The 19,396-nt window shown below is 39.7% G+C and overlaps 2 protein-coding genes across 2 annotated transcripts; both read right to left on the reverse strand.

Moving 5' to 3' along the window:
• Nucleotides 1-5,387: 5,387 nt before the first annotated feature.
• On the reverse strand, nucleotides 5,388-10,980 carry LOC146628704 (bile salt-activated lipase-like). Its single transcript, XM_085358024.1, has 11 exons — nucleotides 10,914-10,980; nucleotides 10,642-10,789; nucleotides 10,295-10,414; nucleotides 7,933-8,130; nucleotides 7,692-7,822; nucleotides 7,200-7,307; nucleotides 6,968-7,082; nucleotides 6,583-6,769; nucleotides 6,256-6,459; nucleotides 5,774-5,983; nucleotides 5,388-5,650 (listed from the first exon to the last, which is right to left on the reverse strand). Exons 1-11 carry the CDS (start codon nucleotides 10,977-10,979, stop codon nucleotides 5,467-5,469), a joined length of 1,671 nt encoding a protein of 556 aa, XP_085214150.1. The 5' UTR covers nucleotide 10,980; the 3' UTR covers nucleotides 5,388-5,466.
• A 2,538-nt stretch (nucleotides 10,981-13,518) lies between these two features.
• On the reverse strand, nucleotides 13,519-16,653 carry LOC146628705 (bile salt-activated lipase-like). Its single transcript, XM_085358026.1, has 11 exons — nucleotides 16,585-16,653; nucleotides 16,168-16,315; nucleotides 15,812-15,931; nucleotides 15,546-15,743; nucleotides 15,306-15,436; nucleotides 15,099-15,206; nucleotides 14,864-14,978; nucleotides 14,532-14,722; nucleotides 14,189-14,412; nucleotides 13,845-14,054; nucleotides 13,519-13,731 (listed from the first exon to the last, which is right to left on the reverse strand). The coding sequence occupies exons 1-11, from the start codon at nucleotides 16,648-16,650 to the stop codon at nucleotides 13,548-13,550; spliced, it is 1,695 nt and encodes a 564-aa protein (XP_085214152.1). The 5' UTR covers nucleotides 16,651-16,653; the 3' UTR covers nucleotides 13,519-13,547.
• Nucleotides 16,654-19,396: the final 2,743 nt, after the last annotated feature.

The following is a 19,396-nucleotide window of genomic DNA, read 5'->3' on the forward strand; positions in this document are numbered from 1 at the left end:
AGATAGTTTCTCTCTTTACTCTTAAAGTTAACAATTATGTTTTTTTATATTTATCAACCTAAAAACCTGTTTTCAACTTTATATTTGATGATGTTGGTGTTTGGCTTGATTGTCAGCACAAAGAGGGAGAGAGAGAGGAACAGAGAGGGAGATGGAGAATGAGGACAAAACAGAAATGGAACAGGAGCAGGTGAAACAGACATGTAAGTAAATATGGTTTGTTTCCTGAGCGCAGAGCTGCTGGTGCTTGTTTCCCTACAGAGCACTTTATAGGCAAACCCACTTTATCAGCGGCTGATATTCAGTCACTGGCACACAGCTTTGAACCCTCTGCTGAGTTTTAGCTCTCAGTTGAGTTTAAACAGGTTTTAAGCCTTCAAGGCGTGATTGTAGATGCCGTACAGGTGAGTATTTCTCACCTGCAGTGGCATTGCAGGCCACGCCCCGTCACAAGCATTTTCTATTTAATTGACTATGTGCACGTTAGCATATGCTACTTCTGGTGCGGAAACTCCTGTGGGGAGCTTTGTTTCCGGTGTCCTATTCACGCCCTGTTTACGGTCCAAAACAAGTTAAGCAAATGAATGAATCAAACAGCGATTTACATTTCTATAGATGTCTTGGGCATTTACCCAATATATCCGTAAATGATGTTCATCGACTTGTCAATATTTTTTCCCCGTAGCCAATTTTATTTTTTGACGGTGCAAAACGTTTGGTGGACATCGTGGACATACAGTACTGCACTTCAGAGTCACACCGCTAGCGATCGATGCAGCGATTCTGTACTGTACAGGAGAGACGTCATGGAGGAGATCGTCTGCAGCGATCAGGATGCGGGACACAATGTGATGTAAAAAGAAGTAAGCATGCAAACTTGCACTAAAAAACTGCAAAACAGCGAGGTGAAAGGTGAACCGCGTTATTAGCGAGGGACCGCTGTAATTTTTAAGGTAAGTCACAACATACCCTTCGTAAATACTAATGTATAGAAACCGTTACCAGCAATCATTCATTTTTTGTGTGGCTTTTTTCACAGTTTGTTAACATGCTGTGTAGGTGTGTACTTGACTAGCTGATATCGACATAATGGGAGAAACATCTGGTTTGACTATTCTTCACCTGTAGTTTGAATGCTGAACATTTGCCTGTTTAAATCATAAGACCAGTCACTATACAGAGATGTGCTTCTGAATGTGGATGATGTGTCTTCTGCATGCAGTAATGCAGTTCTGCTTGTGTTGAGTGATGTAAACAACTGATCGATCTAAACGCTTTAAACATCAAAATTGATCATTAGATTTTTTATGACACAACAGTGGTGAGTGTTCCCACCTTCTGCTCTTTGTAACTTAACACGACCTTTCCATTTTTCGAGTTTTGGACATGATTTAGAAGTTAGCATTTTCTCGTGCACAGGGTCAATTATAAACTTTGTCTAAATTATGTCCTGGGTTTTAACTATTTAATAATAAAAAGGAAACACAAAAAACACTGAAGGTCATGAAAATTAATTGAGATTTAGCAATTCAAGAACACACCCACCTTATTTATTGAAAAGTATTGGTATTGGTATCGGCGATACAGGTCCGTATTTACTTGGTATCGGCTCAATACCAAAATATGCAGTATCGCACACCACTACGGAGCATTACGGCTATTGTAGTCAGGAACCTCGCGGAGTAATCTGGGTCCAAAACTCCGTCTGTTTCAGGTCCCAAAGTCAAACGAACACTCAGCATCACTGAGAGTTAAAAACCATCTAAATTCTTTCACCTTTAATAAAATGATCAGCGTTGCTGCTTTACCAGGTGTAACAATTAAGTTTAACAGGCCAGGGATCCATGAAAACAGAATTTATTAAATTTAACGGAGTTAGAAGTTAACAAGAAGTTAGCTTGCTAGTTTCTTTTTTATTTAATGCAAAATTATATTTTGTTTTAATTTACTTTCAAATTCTTCAGTTGCTGAATGGGCTGCATAGTTTTCAAAATTGCATAGTTCAGAATAGCTATAATTGTACCAGATGGTTGCATTCAGTTAAGTTGGACTAGACTGTAATACAAACCGTTCAAGTTTGTCAACAATAAAACTTACTGAAATGAGAGAAAGACTGAGTGCGAGAATTTGATATTAGATAAAATGAATATTGATAAAGTTTACCTTTATGTACAGACTCTGAATATCGCAAAATATTTTTAAAAATTGCAATAATATCGTATCGTGCGTTAAGTATTGTGATAATATAGTATCGTGGGATGTATGGTGATTCCCACCTCTACTAAACAGTAAAGCTGGAGGATGAACGCTAACTTTTTTCCAAGTTCCAAGGGTTCCCAATAGTTAGGGACAAATGCAGTTGCATGGTAAGATGCTGTAAACGGACCAAACTTCAGTTGGGAGAACAACTGAGATAATCCATCCACAATACGAGGTTAGTCATTAATACACTGCAACAACAGGGGAATAGAGCAGCTGCAAGAGAATTCAACATTAATGAATCAATAGTATGGAAGTGGAGGAAGCAAGAAGAATGAATTGAGTAAAGTTTGACTTATCTGACTGTTTTGTTTCGCTTAATGCACCTTATAATCTGGTGTGCCTTGTGGTACAAAAAATACGGTACGCATTACCATTTTTTTTTGTTGTTGTTTTCCTGTCATGCCTGTTTCATTCATTCTGGAAGTACCGTATCCACTAGGTCACTGACTCTGGGAGAGACCAATAGTTATCAGTAGTGTAGGAGAGAAAGGGACAGGTAAAACACAAAATAGTATATTTTACCAATTATGTAACTGTTATACCTAAAAGAAAAAAAATCTTTGTTTTGATAATGTGGTTTCAAGATCTAATATTTGTGATAGAGATGGACCGATCCGATATTACGTATCGGTATCGGTCCGATACTGACCTAAATTACTGGATCGGATATCAGAGAGAAATAAAAAATGTAATCCGATCCGAAGTATCACAAAATCACCTCACAAACCGCGCTACTTGGCGTAACCCAGCTCGGCGCATCGGAGCAGTATGTGTCACGTGATAGAGCGGCTGTTGTCTGCGAGACCTGTCGGTGGTCTGTTGGAGTATTTGGAGCTTCGCTACATGCTTTCTAACCGCGGCATTTCATCTCGGCGAAAACTATCCCAGAGAAGTAAAACAAGTGTGTAAGTTCATCCCTGAATGTTTGCATAGTATTTCCACGTTAAGCTTAATAACTGATAACTGATATATTGAGCCCCAGCTGGACTGGCCATCGGAGTTCTGTATTGAGGTGAAAAGGAAGCGATTTGTCCCGTACTTCAGCTAGAATTAAAAATTTGACATTTTTGTCTTTGCTGCGCAGTTGCATCTACTTCTCTCATTCACTCCCCCTTCCTCTCCTGTTATTACTTCAAGCATGAAACTGATCAATGATCAGCTGATCGGCTTTTCTGCCACAAGTCCCGTCTTTCTTGTTTGTTTATCACCCACTTTGCGCTAGAAAGAGGAGACCAGCGGATAAACAGCAGCGCGTTTAAGCATGATAAGCTGTTGTTAGAATGTATTTAATATTACTTTCTAGTATCAGCTGAGGTTTGCTGGAGCCACAGCTGTAAAAGCTGCTGGTCATGATATCTGTTTGGACATCTGGTGAGAGGGAAACATGAAGATGAAACCAGGAGATGTCCTTACTGAATCATCACAGCTGAACAGGTGATGGAGAAACAGGTTTTCCTTTTAGGTGACATGGATAAGTTATGAAGTTATGAACTGTTTCTGAGAGACAAATAACACCAGGATCCTTTTCTACGTAGCTGACGGCTGGTAACTGTGCAGGGGCCAGGTTGGGCATTAACAGGGAAAGGGGGGCACAAAGAAATATTTTTCTTTGTTATGTCATTTAAAAACTTTGAATAAATAATTATCTGAATTTTACAACAAAAGTGGCCATCTGATTAAATGTATAGAAATCCATTATTGTATATAGTAACTAATAAGTCTAATATACATCCTAGTAAGCTATAGTACTTTATCCTTTGGGAAGGTACCATCTGTGCAGTCTGCAGTTCTGTTGAAGAAAGATGTTGAGTCTATTTAATTATTGTAGAAAAATAATTGATTTCTGTGCATTTGTTTTACACTTGCATTAAATTAAAGTTGATTACATCGATTAAGGGAGCGAGCGCAAATGCAAAAACTGAGCGAGAGGGGCTGCTATTGTGTGTATGGATAATAGCAAACACTGAAATACATGTTTTGCACACAGCAACGAGTTTTGTTCACTCAAATTTAGCTTTTCTTCACTCAAAATAAATTTCTCCTCAAAATGCAACACGTGCACCTGCAAATGTTTTTTACGTGCGCTCAGAATAATGGCACAAAAATAACGCCATACACCCCTAGTTTTAATGGTTTGGGGCATAGTGGGAAGTATATTACATGTACTTCCTAACTGTCTGTCTAACACTGTCATTTGTGGAAAAGCCCAATGAACCTCTTGACATCAACTATGAAACAATTTGTTTTTTGGTGAATGGATCATGAAGTAGTTTGTTGGCGCAGTTATAAATTACATTTACATATAGGACAAAAGAGTGCAAGATAAGTATACCACTAGAAATTTGGACTTGAGTAATGTTGTCAATTACTTTGCTGAGTGCAAAGCCAGAAAGATGACATTCAGATTCAACAATAGTTTGTTTTTTGGAAGGACTGATGTATGTAGGATATATCGAGAAGCTGGTCCATTAGAAATAGTTATTGAATGAGGAATTCTATTCATTAGTGTGCTGGTTTGGTACAGTGACCACAGTGAAGACCTGTAGTTAATGGACTTCACCCAACTTCTGTTTGAGATTGCTGTTCATGGCACTGGAATGATACAGTTAATACTGTTGATTATTCCTGTACTATACAATTTTTGCATTTACACAGTGTGTGTCTGTGTGAGAGAGAGACAGAGTGAGATAGTGTGTATACTCGGGTACAAGTTGGTGGGAACGATAACCACTGTTTTTGTCTGCTAGAGTGGTTTTTTCACTGCATATTCTGCACCAAAACTCTGTGCGTTCATCATTTGTTTGAAGCCAGCTCACCTCCTGCAACCCCTTTTCCGAGAATACTTTTTGCAGTTCAGACTCCTTCTGACATTTCTTTGGAGGTGGAGGAACACCAAAGTAATTACGTAAAGGAGCTTGCTTCTTGGACATCTTTAAGAGTTCTAAACAAATGTTTGTCCTCCTCCAGAAAATCTTATGTACGCAAACGCGTGTTGCAACTTCTTATCTGGTGCGCGTCTTTTATTTTGACAGAAAATGCACACCTGCGGACCACTTATGTGCACCCCTGGTCATATTGTAAATCCAAACACATGATCATATAAACCCAACAGATTAGTATTTTTGTCTGCTATCCATTTATTTTTTTATGAGCTAGTGATGCAATACTTGTCTACACATATCCACAGGTGACAGCACATGATGCTTATTCTGAAACAACTGTGGGAAGGCTGGGCAGGATCCTGGTCCAGAAATTCACGTAAGGCATCCTCATTTTCTGTTGCACGTAGTTGTTGTCCATATCAGAATGGATCTCCAGGAACTGTGGTGCACTTCTGGTGAACGTTGGCCAGTTAACAGGCACGCTTGAGCCTCCGTTGTTGGGATCTCTGTGGACATAAAAAGAAAAAAGTAAAACATAAATACAGCAGCTTAATTTATATTTCAATACTTGGTTTAGTTGTTTGGTTTCTGTGATACTCTGACAATCGTTTGTGTCTGCAGAATTATACCCAGTTTTGGCAAAGTTGGTCCAGTAGGAGATCATGGCGCCGGAGACACGGCGATGGCTTGGCCAGTATCCAAGTGGTGTGGTAAAGGGCTTTCCAAACACGTACTGCAGGTCGTCAGCGTGGTCAGCTCCCATCCAGCTTGGGTAGGGCATGATAAGACCACCCATACGGTTGGGCTCAGAGAAGAGGTAGGAGTAGGTGCGCCCAGTTCTTTAATGAGAAAAAACATTGATGTGACAATAACTACACAACTGACAAAAACTATTTGACTTTCATTTCTGTAATTATTTATATGAATGAAATTTTTTTTTTTTTTTTTTTTTTTTTTTTGGCCTGTCCCGTTTGGCTCTTTTGCCCTCAGAATTGTTGTCTAAAGGCAAAGAAAGATGCCCAACGGATTTACTTTATATGAATGAAATTTTACTGAGACCACTATTATCTCATTAAACTGTGACATCTGTATTGCAAGATAATATTCTCACGTGGCATTGTCAGCATGTAGATAAAGGGCAGCCTGTGTAGGAACCAGGAAGATGTAGTCCGTTCCTACTCCCACAATGGTTTTCTTGATGGTCTTCTGGCTGGGATTGCTTCCCCAGTTTGAAGTATAGGTGGAGTAGGCATTGTTCAGACCAACCGTGCCCTTCTCCTTTGTGTACGCTCCCAAGAGCCTCCTCACATCGTCACTGAAATCCGAAAGTGAGGATTAAGGTCTGATAAAACACCTTACTGTCACCTAAGGTTTGATATAGTGTTACATCCATGTTGGCATTGTTATTGTTTCAACTGATCAAATGGCTCAAACTCACATAGGGGTGCTAATTAGATCTGAGTTGATTGACGGAACATCTAAAGCAGTGAAAATATGCCCGTCCATGTCATTGACTCCAGCAATGTAATCAATTTCAGCTGCATTGTGGAACAAGTGGGAAGGATCTTCTGGCAAGAAGTCCCCATCAATCACAGGAGACAGGATCAGGTTGAAGACAATGGGGTCTGAGAAATGCAGACAATTAGAACATGTACTATATGCAGAACAAACTTTGTTTTATATATACTGTGTTAGCCAGCATATAGTTTAAACTGTTGGATTTGCTTGTATCCCATTGAACTTTGTGAGCAATCTTGTCAGAAAAGCTTTCATCGTGTCTAAAATGAGAATGTAAAGTAGGCTGTGTGGAATGTAATCCTTACTATCGGGTGAACCGGACAAACTGATAGTGCCTGCCAGTGTTAGGGCTCCAGGATCAGCCATCTTCAAACAGGCAGCCATTCTGTTATCAGTTGGGCACTTGACCTTCTGAGCAACCTGCAGAGTGGGTGTAAATTAATAATTATGTGCTATTGTTAAAGCTGTTTACACAGATTTTGTATTCCTATTATTTGTTCCGAAAGAGTGATTATATCCAGAGAAGCTGCTATGTACCTCCTCAGCGAACTTGCGAGGGTTCTTGTTGATTCCCCAGGGGCAAAGTGCCACTCCACTCTGGGAGATGGCTCTCCTGATGATGCCTTTATTGTGGGGAGTGAGAGTCTGTGGGTGGAAGGTTAGGAAGAATACTTAGTTTGATCTTGTGCAACAACTTTATGGTTTCCAGTGCAAATAGCAAGCCAACAATTGTAACCACTGTAGCAGATGGGTGAGAACCAGGTCTAGGTCTGCTGTAAGTGTCACCTCAACATAAATTACTAAATTTGATCTGTTGACTGTGATGTTGCTGTACTGCTTACAGTGTTTTTATTTTAGCAAACAGTTTGTGCAGGAATTCGCTTCTTCAGTTCCTTGCAAACTAAGTTGCTAGTGTGAGTTTATAGCTCAAAACTCTATAATCTTGTCCAAATATGGTCACTGGTTCGAACAACCAAGGATTTTGATATATGTGTGTATATATACATATCTGTGGAAATGTATTTTCACCTGGAAGCTAACACTAGCTCCACCTGCAGATTCCCCAAAGATGGTGATGTTGCCAGGGTCGCCTCCAAATGAGCGGATGTTTCTGTGTACCCAAGCAATGGCAGCCTGCTGATCCCACAAACCGTAGTTTCCTGAGGATCAAATATATTTCAGCTCATGAGAAGAATCACTGCTTTAATGGAAGTATTTTTTAAATGGCAACCTAGCATGTACCAGGCTCTGTAAAGTGTGTGTAACTTACCAGGCAAGCCAGAGTCTCCACTGCTCAGGAAGCCCAGTGTTCCCACACGGTACCCCACCGTCACTACAATAACATTCCCTCTGTCTGCAATCTCCTGTCCGCTGTACAGGTAATTATCCAGGAAGTTCGCACCCATGGAGCCTCCAACCAGGAAGCCTCCTCCATAGATCCAAACCATGACAGGGAGACCGGCAGATACTAGAGGACAAAGTTAGTGAAATTTAGTCTTTGTCTAATTTACATTAAAAAATAAACAAATAACCTAGGGCTGCGCAAGTTAATGCGTTATTATCACATCAACGCATTCATTGATTAATAACGACAATTATTTTATTTTGAAGGTCCATGCTAACTGCCTCAGAACATAAAAAGCCACGGGTCACAGGAGGGATGGGATGTTGATCTGTGCAGGCTTGAAATGGGTGACATTATGCATCTCAACCAATGAGATCATTTATGGTGGGCTTGATAGTACTGCAGGGCAGAGTTGATAGAACTAAAGTTATTTGTAAGAGCTGCAAAGTTGAGTTTTCTTATCATCGGAGTACAGTGGTCTCTCGCTATAACGCGGTTCACCTTTTGCAGCCTCGCTGTTTCACAGATTTTTTTTTGTGTGTGTGCAATTTTGCATCCTTTTTTCCCCCTGCGCATTGTATTCTGCGTTCTCATTGACTGTAGACCATTGTCAATCAATCTCATGCCGTGTCTCCTGTACAGTACAGAATGTGTTCAGCTTGTCAAATTAACATAAATCTTTGATCGCTAGCAGTATGACTCTTACGTGCTGTACTGTATGTTTGTAAGTTATCTCCCCAACAAACACAACAGTGTCAACGAAACCTTTTTCAAAGGCACCTGTGGTAGCACCCAAAAGGCAGAGGAAGATGCTAACCACCGCACAAAAAGTTGGACTTCTGGATATGCTGAAGGAAGGTATAAGTTACTGTATTTTTTGGACCATAAGGCACACCAGATTATAAGGCGCATTAAACAGGGTTTGATCTTTGGTTTCATTCTATAATACTGGATTTATTTTTCTACGAAGGTTTGAACTTTGAGAGTGTTTAAACAAGAGAGAAAAGTGTGAAAATGTTCATGTCTGTCTGAGAAAAGTGTCTAAAGCGTGTAGTGAGGGGTTTTACAGCCTTAACACATCTATAATAACTGTAAAAAATAAAGCTGACTACTTCATGGATTTCACCTATCGCTGGTTATTTTTAGAGTGTAACTTGCACGATAAACGAGGGACCACTGCACTTCAAGTCTGAAGTATCACTTAAATGCATTACACGCTATTGATGCCAGCAAAACACCCACTCAAACAAACAGTGGCAGGAGGATCGACAGACTACATTGGATGCAGCTTGTAGGAGAAGTATAGTTAAACAAAACGGGAGAAGCTAACAATCGCCATAACAAAGTGGCTAGCTACAAACTGCAAGTCAATTATTATCGTGGAAGATGTCGGTCTGATGAGCCTCCCTCAAGACACACCAGAATTCACAAGCTGTACAAAAAGGAGAGCACTATGAAAGCAACTGTGTCATTATGTGCACTAGCTGTTGCTCCCTCTGGAATCTAGTGGATGTCACTAGGTAACCATAATTACCTGAGAGTTGCAGTACATTATATTGATGAACAGTGGGAGCTGCGTTTGCATGCTCTGACTGCAGCGAAAACAGAAGAGAGTGGCAAAGAGTAAGAAAATTTCAATTTAGAGGAATAGATAAATGCAGTAAATTTTGTCAACTCAATCTAGATTAGTGAAGGTGGGTTTTGGGGCGGGGGGATTCTCATTCTCCACCAGAAATCAAGAATAAACAGACTTCACAGAATAAAAGTCCTTTGACAGTAAATGATCTTGAACATCTCCCTGACAACAGAAAATGTTTCTGGTGGTACCTGAAAAAAATCAACATATTTATAAATGTTAACTTGCTGTTGATCAAAAGGTGCCTGTTATAAAGTTATGCTCGTGATTCTTTGTTGGATCTGATTAGATTCATGTTTATGTTGAGATCGACAAGAAGTGTTTTAACTGCTACTGTGTTAAGGAAATAGTGCTGTTAAAAAGCACCTTATTTCTTTAAAGGCGTTGCTAACTGATAGCAACGTTGCTAACTCATATAGCACATCCGCTATATGAGATGTGCACTTCTCATATAGCAGTGCTATGGGTGCCAGTTTAGCTCAGTGGGTGAGCAGGTGTATGGCTGGAGAGCAGTGGGCCTGGGTTTGAGTCCGACCTGCGGCCTTTTCCTGCGTGTTCTCGCAGAGAATCATGCAATTCATGCGATCACAATTTAAAAAATTTCATCATTGCCCAGCACTAAAATAAACTTTTGTGCATTTCTGTTTTTACCTGAGCTGCCATGAGGAACCCAGATGTTAAGGTACAGGCAGTCTGTACTGCCAATGTAGTCAGTCATCACAAGGTTCAACTGAAGGCATCTGGGCTTGTAGTCTGTGGCCTGTAGAATACCTGACCAGAAACACATTAAAAGAGTTAAATATTACATTTGAAAAATTATCAGGATACATGTGTATGTTACTTCACACAGCGCAGGTCTTAGCTTGCCTACCTTTGCAAGTAGTAGAAGTAATTTTCTATTGACTGATTAAAGTTAACCGGAGACATGCAGAAAAGGCTGCTGAGAGTTTCAGAGATAACAGCTAAAGACTGATGAGAAACTTAATCAGTCTACCTACCATCCCAACCACGGTGAGGCCTTGGTTTCTCAAATGTTCCAGGAGCATCAGCAAAGGGAATCCCCAAGAAGATATCCATGGATCGGCCTGATCCCAGACTCTTCGATTTTCCCTCAACCTTCCCTCCCTCGGTCTGCACCACACCAAGCTAAAGAGATAAAGCACAATGAGATTAAAAAATGTTGATACGTTTGTAGCTAAATAGTCTTTGCACAACAAGATGACAAAAAATCCTGTAAACATGAAAAATACACATTTTGTGTAACACTTACAGAGGCCGCAGAGGCCGTCTCTAGAAACAAAGCAACAGCAATCAAAATCCCCAGCGTCAGCATCATGAGTAACTGGCAGAATGGCACCGATTGTCACCCTGACTTTTATAAAGCGGACTCCTCCCCTGGACAACATCTGACCTGTGTGAAGTTCGTGGGCCTGCTTTTCTCACAGTTACATAATATTTAACCACCTTGTGTACATTACACCTTCCCAAATACTTCCCGTGTATCATATCATTATATCATTAATTTCCATATTTTCGAGAAGGAAAATAAGTTGTTTTAGACTCAGTGAGCAGAGAGACAAATTTAGCCAAATGTTCATGTAAGTTGCCTAATGTGTAAGAATGACCACAGGTCAGGATGTATTTTGAAATATTTCACGCAGACAAATAATGACAGTCTGATTCTGGACATGCAAAGAAGGCTACTAGTAGTATGTTTGGCATCTCGTTTTTTAATTTAATGAATTACTTCAAAAATAGAGAGCTGGTTCAAAAAAACACACAAAACAGACAGAGATTGTGTTACAGTCCTGACCAGAGCCTTCGTAAGACATGCAAGTGATTAATCTTTCACGTGTGACTTGTGAGTTTTCCCCCACTATTTATCAGGAAACCATCCTCTATTGAGTTTACACAGCTGTCAGACTGTGCACAGAGTCACACTCCTCTAGCCAATCTGAAAAGTTAACCATTATGTTTTGAATGCTTCAAAACTGAACTGTAAATACCTTTATTATAGCCTACAATTAATAACTATTTCTACTATAAAGTGCAAATTTGCTGAGTCAGCGTTATCTCTTATGTGCTTTTCCACGGCTACTGATTTTATCTGTGACATAATCTATACACCTATGGGGTCCATGCATATACAGCAACAGTGTCTGCATGTGCATGACACTCACCTGCCACATATCTAGTCAGCCAATCACATGACAGCAACTATTGCGTTTAGGAATGTAAGCATGGTCCAGATGACCTGCTGACCCCCAAATGGCAAAGAAAAGCAATTTAAGTGACTTTGAATATGACTTGGTTGTTGATGCTATCCTATTTCAGAAACTGCTGATCTACTGGGAGTTTCCCTCACAATCATCTCTAGGGTTCAAAGGCATGGTCTGAAAATGAGAAAATGACCAGTGAGCAGCAGTTCTCTGGGTGAAAAATGCCTTGTTGATGTCAAACATCAGAGGAGTTGACTTTTAGGTTTGTTAGGTATGAAGCTATCATTAGCTTGCTAGCCCTGGCATCTCCACATATATATATTTAGAGCTTCAGGTGTAAATTCAAATAGATCAAATAAAACTAAGACAACCATATTTGTCTCTGCTATGCTAATTTTTAATGAACTATCACTGATACTGATACTTTTAGATCAACATGTCTGCACATGTCCACAGTGGACAGCACATGCTCCTTCTTCAGAGCCCACTGTGGGAAGGCTGAAGCCCTCGGTCTGCACCAGCTAAAGAGATAAAGCACAATGAGACTAATATACATAACGTATCCTGATGTTTTTTCAAATGTAATATTCAACTCTTTTAATGTGTGTTTCTGGTCAGGTATTCTACAGGCCAAAGACTACAAGCCCAGGTCATCTCAAATTGGTTTCCAATTGAGTCCAATGTGCTTAAATGGCCTCCACAAAAACAAAACCTAAATCCAGTTGAGCACCTTTGGGATGTGCTAGAATAAGAGATGTGCATCATGCATTCGATGCTAATATTGCCGGCGCTGGAGGAGAAAATAAAATCCTACTAGCTGACACATTTCTTACACAAGTCAAATCGCTGTCTCCCTTCGTGACATAATAACAGGTGAATTATCTTTTAAGGATGAGGTGGCCAAATTTGCTGAGTGAGATACCCATTATGAATGTGGGCATTGGGAGGTGACATGATCGGTATCTGGGACCACAAAATCACTAAACACAGAAAAAAAGGAACCATTTCACTTTTTAAGAAGAGAAAAATATGAGGAACCGTAGAAAATTTAACCCAGTGTTAAAGCACTCTGAGCTGTATTGTCTCTTGTCCTGTCCTTGTTTATCTTACATAGATATAGTTAGTATTAGGGCCTTTTTATCTTTTTCATTTTATTTAAATTTTGTGAGTTATTATTATTTGTAATTTCTAGTTTTATATCTGTTGCAGATATATTTTGATATTCTTATAAATGCACCATGGGCGGCTTTGGGTGAAATGGCATTTCGATTCGCTGTATACTGTGTATATTGTTGTATTAACAACATGAATTGAATTGAACTGGCCTTTGAGCTAAGGGTGCTTAAACTAACTTTGCAAGGTATGAAGCTATCATTAGCTTGCTAGCCCTTTTGTCTCCACATATTTAGAGCTTCAGGTGCAAATTCAAAAGTCATCTTTATTTAGCACATTTAAAGCACATCAAGTGTCTGCCAAAGTGCTGAACAGAGGGATAATATAATCAAAAAGAAAGAATTAAAATAGATATGATGAAAACATTATAGAAACCCCTGATAGTTGATCAAATAAAACTAAGACAACCATATTTTCTCTAATATGTTTATTTTTCATGAACTAGCACTGATACTGATACTTTATTTAGATCTACATGTCTGCACATGTCCACAGTGAATAGTACATGCCCTTTATTCAGAGGTGACTGTGGGAAGGCTGGGCAGGATGCTGGTCCAGAAATGCACATAACGCAGCCTCATTTCCTGCCTTATGTAATTCTGGTTCATGTCAGAATTGATCTCCAGGAACTTTTCACCACTTCTGGTGAATGTTGGCCAGGTAGCAGGCACGGCTGAATCTCCCTTGTTAGGATCTCTGTTGATCAGAGAAATTGAAAACATCACTGATGTGTTTTTAATTTGTATTACAATAAGTGATTCAGTTGTTTGATTTCTTTGACGCAAAAATCTGTGTTTGCAGAATTATACCCAGTTTTGGCAAAGTTGGTCCAGTAGGAGATCAAATAGTCAGAGACACGGCGATGGCTTGGCCAGTATACAAGTGGTGAGCTGAAGGGCTTTCCAAACACGTACTGCAGGTCGTCAGCGTGGTCAGCTCCCATCCAGCTTGGGTAGGGCAATAAAGGACCGCCCAGAAGGTTGGGCTCAGAGAAGAGGTAGGAGTAGGTGCGACCAGTTCTTTGATGAGACAAAAAGAACAGGAAAATTAATGTGATGATAACTCCACCACTGCTAAAAAAATATGTATTTTTATTTCGTAAGTAATTAATTAGATAAACTGTGACATCTGTATTTCAAGGTCACATTCTCACGTGGCATGGTCAGCATGAAGATAAAGGGCAGCCTGTGTAGGAACCAGGAAAATGTAGTCTGTTTCAATATCAACAATGGTTTTCTTGATGGTATCCCAGGTGGGAAAACTTCCCCAATTTGAGGTATACGTGGAGTAGGCATTGTTCAGGCCAGACTCACCCTTCTCCTTTGTCAAGGCAGCCAAAAGCCTCCTCACATCGTTACTGCAATCAGAAAGAGAGAACTGATAAAATTCCTTACTGCCACCAAATCATGGTTTACCGTTTTGCGATGTGTAAGTTGTTTGAAATTGTTTCATGATGCAATTCCAAATCACTCCAAAGCTGATCAAAGCACTCAAACTCCCGTAGGGGTGACAACCAGATCAAGGTTGACTGATGGAACATCAAAATTGGTGAACATATGCCCGTCCATGTTGTTGACTCCAGCAATGTAGTCAATTTCAGCTGCATTGTGGAACAAGTTGGAAGGATCGTCCAGCAAGAAATCACCATCGATCACAGGGGCTATCTCCAGGTTCAACACAAGGGGCTCTAAGATATGCACACAATCAGAAATCATTATATATATGCCAGAAATTGTGCAATAATTAGTATGAATATAATTTGGTGGGTAATTTAAGCAGAACTGTTTTCATCACGTATAAATTAGGTTTTGTGGAACGTAGTCCTTACGATCAGGTGAACTGAGCAAATTCACAGTTCCCGCCTTTGTTAGGGTCCCAGGATCAGTCATCTTCAGACAGGAAGCCATTCTGTTATCAGTTGGGCAGTTGACCTTCCGAGCAACCTGCAGAGTGGGTGCAAATTATCTGTAATTACCCCCATGTTTTATGCATGTTTCTATTATTATTTCCTTATTTGATCAAAAAAAAAAAAAGTGGTTATATGTAAAGAAGCTGCTATGTACCTCCTCAGCAAACCTACGAGGGTTTCTGTTGAGTGCCCAGGGGCAAAGTGCCACCCCACTCTGGGAGATGGCTCTCCTGATGATCCCTTTATTGTGGGGAGTGAGAGTCTGTAGGTGGAATGTCAGGAGAAATACATATTTCACTATCTGCTTTGAAACGAGTTCCACCTATGGATAGATGGTCAGAAAAAGAACAAATACTCTCACCTGGAAGCTAACACTAACTCCACCTGCAGATTCTCCAAAGACGGTGATGTTGTCAGGGTCGCCTCCAAATGAGCGGATGTTTCTGTGCACCCAGGCGATGGCGGCCTGCTGATCCCACAAACCGTAGTTTCCTGAGGATTAAATATAATCAAGTTTGTAGAAAGAATCACTATTTAAATGGAAGTATTTCTGTATTGGCAGTCCAGCATGTACCAGGTTCTGTAAGATGTGTGTACCTACCAGGTAAATCAGAATCTCCAGTGCTCATGAAGCCCATAGGTCCCACACGGTACCCAAGTGTCACTACAATAACATTCCCTCTGTCTGCTATCTCCTTTCCATAGTACATGTAGTTATCCAGGTAGTAAGGCCCCATGGAGCCTCCAATCATGAAGCCTCCTCCGTAGATCCAAACCATGACAGGGAGACCAGAAGATACTAGAAGGATGAAGACAGTTAGCACTGGTCTAATTTAATATATAAACATTTTTGGCTTCTGTCTTTACCTGAGCTGCCATGAGGAACCCAAATGTTAAGGTACAGACAGTCCTCACTGCCTACGTAGCTATTCTGGAAGAAGTTCAGCTGAAGGCACTCGTCTCTGTACTGTGTGGCCTTTAGAACACCTGACCAGAAACACACATTAAAAGAGTAGTGTGTTATCATTTAAGATTACCATGAAGCATCAAGTATGTTATTATTACATATTTCTTCACACAGAGCTGGCCTTAGCGAATACTTATTTCACTTTGCAAGCAGAAGATGAAACATATTTAAAAGGAAATGAGCAGAAAAAGCTTCTGTGAGTTTCAAACATAATTGTTAAAGAGGTCAAATCTAGTGAAAAATGCTGTCCACCCACCTCCCCAACCAGGGTGACGCTTTGGTTTCTCAAACCTTCCAGGAATGTCAGCAAAGGGAATTCCCTTGAAGATGTCCATGGAACGGGATAATCCAAGACTAATTGTTTCACCCTCAACCATCCCTCCCTCAGTTTGCACCACGCCAAGCTACAGAGATTAAGGCAATAAATGGACTAAATATGTGAGCCATAAAAAAAGATGGATGTTTGGGTTTTTTACCACACTGATTAAATTGAGCACAATATGTTTCAATTTGAACACTTAGTGTAACAAAATTACACATGTTGTAATCACGCAGTCACAGCTGAATTATCAGTGCACAACCGAACTTGAAACATATTCTGCACAGTGAAACCTTTAGAGATATCCAAAAGAAAGTCTGTAAACATGAAAATTACATTTTATGTGATACTTACAGAGGCTGCAGAGGCCGTCTCCAGAAAAACAGCAACAGCAAACAAAATCCCCAGCTTCAGCATCATGATCAAGCTGTCAGAATTTCCCTGATTGTCAGCCAGACTTTTATAAAGGAACCAACATTGCACAACATCTGACCAACGTGGAGTCCGTGGCCCCTGGTTTTCTCACTGTTGAATAATATTTAACCACCTTGTATACACTACATCTTCCCCCAAACTTCCCCACATTTAACTAGAAAACCAAAATCGACTAAAAAGAATGGTTAATGGTAGTTATCATGAGTGTAAGGAAGAGGACTCCCTTACTGCATTTATTTATATTGTATTGTCTGTATAGCACTTTAGAGCACACCTTTCACTTTATTAAAAGCACCTTATCAAGCACTTTATGTAGCATTGCACTTTAAGCATGGATTTGCACACAAGAAGTTTAAATATTTATTGACTATTTATTGGGAATTTTAAAATCAGTTGGTGGCCTTGTTTCAGATCCTGCACAGCTGCTCCTCATCAAGGAATGTGGTGGTTGTCTGTCAGGAGAGAAGAATGGTGATTGAGATTGTGATTAAGGTTTACCAATAAGGAAAACTAATGCAAATGTGTGTGTGAAATCTAGGGAAAAGTGTTGCAAATAAGTGTTTGTAAGTTAATGATTACTCACCTTTCTTGCCTGTGTCCTCTTCAAGGTGTTTGGGCAAATGTTTCCCCGGGGGTCCAGACACCATTTAAAGGTTCCGGGAGAGACCATGGGTAAAGAGTGTGGTGAATCTTTTTGTGCTTGGGTTTCTGGGTTTTTATAATATTGGGTTTGGTGTAACATTAAAGTGTGAAGTATTTATTAATATGTAAATGTGAAAATGTATTTATGTATTTATTTATTCTTATTGATATATTGTATACTGTGGTGGAAGGTTGGGATTTAAGAATTTACCTGAGAGTGGAATAATGGTTAAGTCTGTGACAGCTGAACATATTTAAGGCTGCCAGTTGTCATTAGAGGATGGATTTTTGTGCTGTGAAGAAGCTCGACAAGTTAATTGTTGTAAGGAGAGCCATATAGCAAATAAATACTTTGTTCCACTACACTTGCCTTGGTCTGTCTCACTGTGTTTCCAGCCGCTAAGGGCTGCCCTGTTACAATGAGACATCTCTTTTAATGTCTGCTCTAATAAGTAGGTAAGCTATTTATAATTATTTATAAATATACAATAAAATTACAAATGATAAACAAGGAGCACAAATACTTTTATTCTTAGTCAACAGAAAAACTAATTCCGATACATACTCGTGAAAATTAGCTGGAGTTAACTGGTGTTATTAAAATCTTTCTTGGGGAAAAAAAAGAAAAATAGTCTCTTTTTATTTTATGTTCTGCACTTCTTCTATTTGCAGGTTTTCTCTACATCTAAAGAATATCTGGAGGTGCAGATGCCACCAATATTGTGTTTGGCTTGTATTTAGTTTAAATACTTCAAAAACTTCAAAAACAGTCAGTGTATTAAAAAAGGAATACCATGACACAATATATATCTGTTTTTCCTTACTTATCATCTGATACTCAGACTGTCTCTTGCCTTAACCTTTAACCTCTAACCACTTGGCTTGGAAAGGAAAAGTGGGCAGGAGAATTGCAAAGGAAAAGACAAGGCGTATGCTGAGAATCAGAACAGCCTTACACTAGTATCTCCTTAACAGGGTGAAAACTATACAGAAGATAGACTACAAAACATGCATGTGACTTCACCATAACGTGTTCAACCCCCCTTTTTTTCAGTGTTGGTCGTATAAACAAGAACAGCCAAATATTCCTTAATTTCAAAGGTTAAAATTTTAAAAAAGAAGGAACATTCAGGGCCACATGAACTGACAGCAGCAGCACCACAAAACCAGCTTTTGACATTGGAAAGCTGCTGGATTTACTAGAACGCCACAGTGTCAGTTTTATGACTGAAAGTTGTGAACAGAGATGTTTTGGTGGCTGGTCTCATGCATATGTATTTGTAAGAGTTTCACTTTCAGGACAAGAATTAACGTGATTGTGATATTTGCTGCTAAAAGAGTTTATTTCTAGGAGCGGGAGATGAAGTCATCAGGACCAGGTCCTAAACGGCACTTTGCTTGGATGGCTGAAAGCCGCGCGCGTGGTGCCAAAACGTTCGCCCTAAAACTCTTCACTTATTCCTCAGGCTGAGTGTCTAGACACAAGCCCCACTTACTCTCCGTCAGAAACACTGGGAGTTTCACTGGGACAAAAATGAACTGAATTGAGCTTTTTTTCTTGGCATTGCGCACCCAGCGAGCTGCTTTTCTCTGCTGAATCTGTAACAAATAGGAGTGTCAGCCTTCTCACATTTATCTGAATTGCCAGCAGAAGTGTCAGCAGTGTCTTTGACTACAGCTTAAGAGAAACTGCTTTTTGGGGCTCCTCTATTTACCCAAAATGCCTGAACATATTTAGAAAAAAAAAGAGATCCACAAAAACAGTACAAGTACAGGACCAAAGTTCATGTTGTTCTTCAGTGTTTTGCAGTTCATAGTTCAAATTGAACACTCTAAATATTTTATTCATGTACTTTCTGAGTGCCTTGTTCAGTAAAAACAAACAAACAAAAAAAACTTAAAACAGGAGACTGGAACAGTGTTGTTTGGTTTGAATCTCAATTTTGGGCCTTACGGTCGAAAATTCAAAATTCAATTTGTAGTCGTTTGTTGCAAATTTTAAGTAATTACCCGTTTATTAGTTACTTTGCTATCTTTTTTTAAAATCTTTAATTTAATACGCCTAAAGGAGGAAGACCACAACAACAGG

The sequence above is a fragment of the Diplotaxodon limnothrissa genome, linkage group LG7 (genome assembly GCF_057381915.1).
Source record: "Diplotaxodon limnothrissa isolate DT_005_m linkage group LG7, D_limnothrissa_male_GT1.1, whole genome shotgun sequence".
NCBI lineage: Eukaryota > Metazoa > Chordata > Actinopteri > Cichliformes > Cichlidae > Diplotaxodon > Diplotaxodon limnothrissa.

Excerpts from the sequence above, each read along its gene's own strand:
- LOC146628705 (XM_085358026.1), bottom strand. The coding sequence starts at position 16,650 with ATGATGCTGAAGCTGGGGATTTTGTTTGCTGTTGCTGTTTTTCTGGAG. Across the intron at positions 14,979-15,098 it reads CTCGTAGGTTTGCTGAGGAG|GTTGCTCGGAAGGTCAACTG; the intron begins GTACATAGCAGC and ends CCCACTCTGCAG. Across the intron at positions 14,723-14,863 it reads TTTGCTCAGTTCACCTGATC|AGCCCCTTGTGTTGAACCTG; the intron begins GTAAGGACTACG and ends TGCATATCTTAG.
- LOC146628704 (XM_085358024.1), bottom strand. The coding sequence starts at position 10,979 with ATGATGCTGACGCTGGGGATTTTGATTGCTGTTGCTTTGTTTCTAGAG. Across the intron at positions 8,131-10,294 it reads GGTTCCTCATGGCAGCTCAG|TATCTGCCGGTCTCCCTGTC; the intron begins GTAAAAACAGAA and ends TTTGTCCTCTAG. Across the intron at positions 7,308-7,691 it reads GAGCTAGTGTTAGCTTCCAG|ACTCTCACTCCCCACAATAA; the intron begins GTGAAAATACAT and ends TTCCACCCACAG.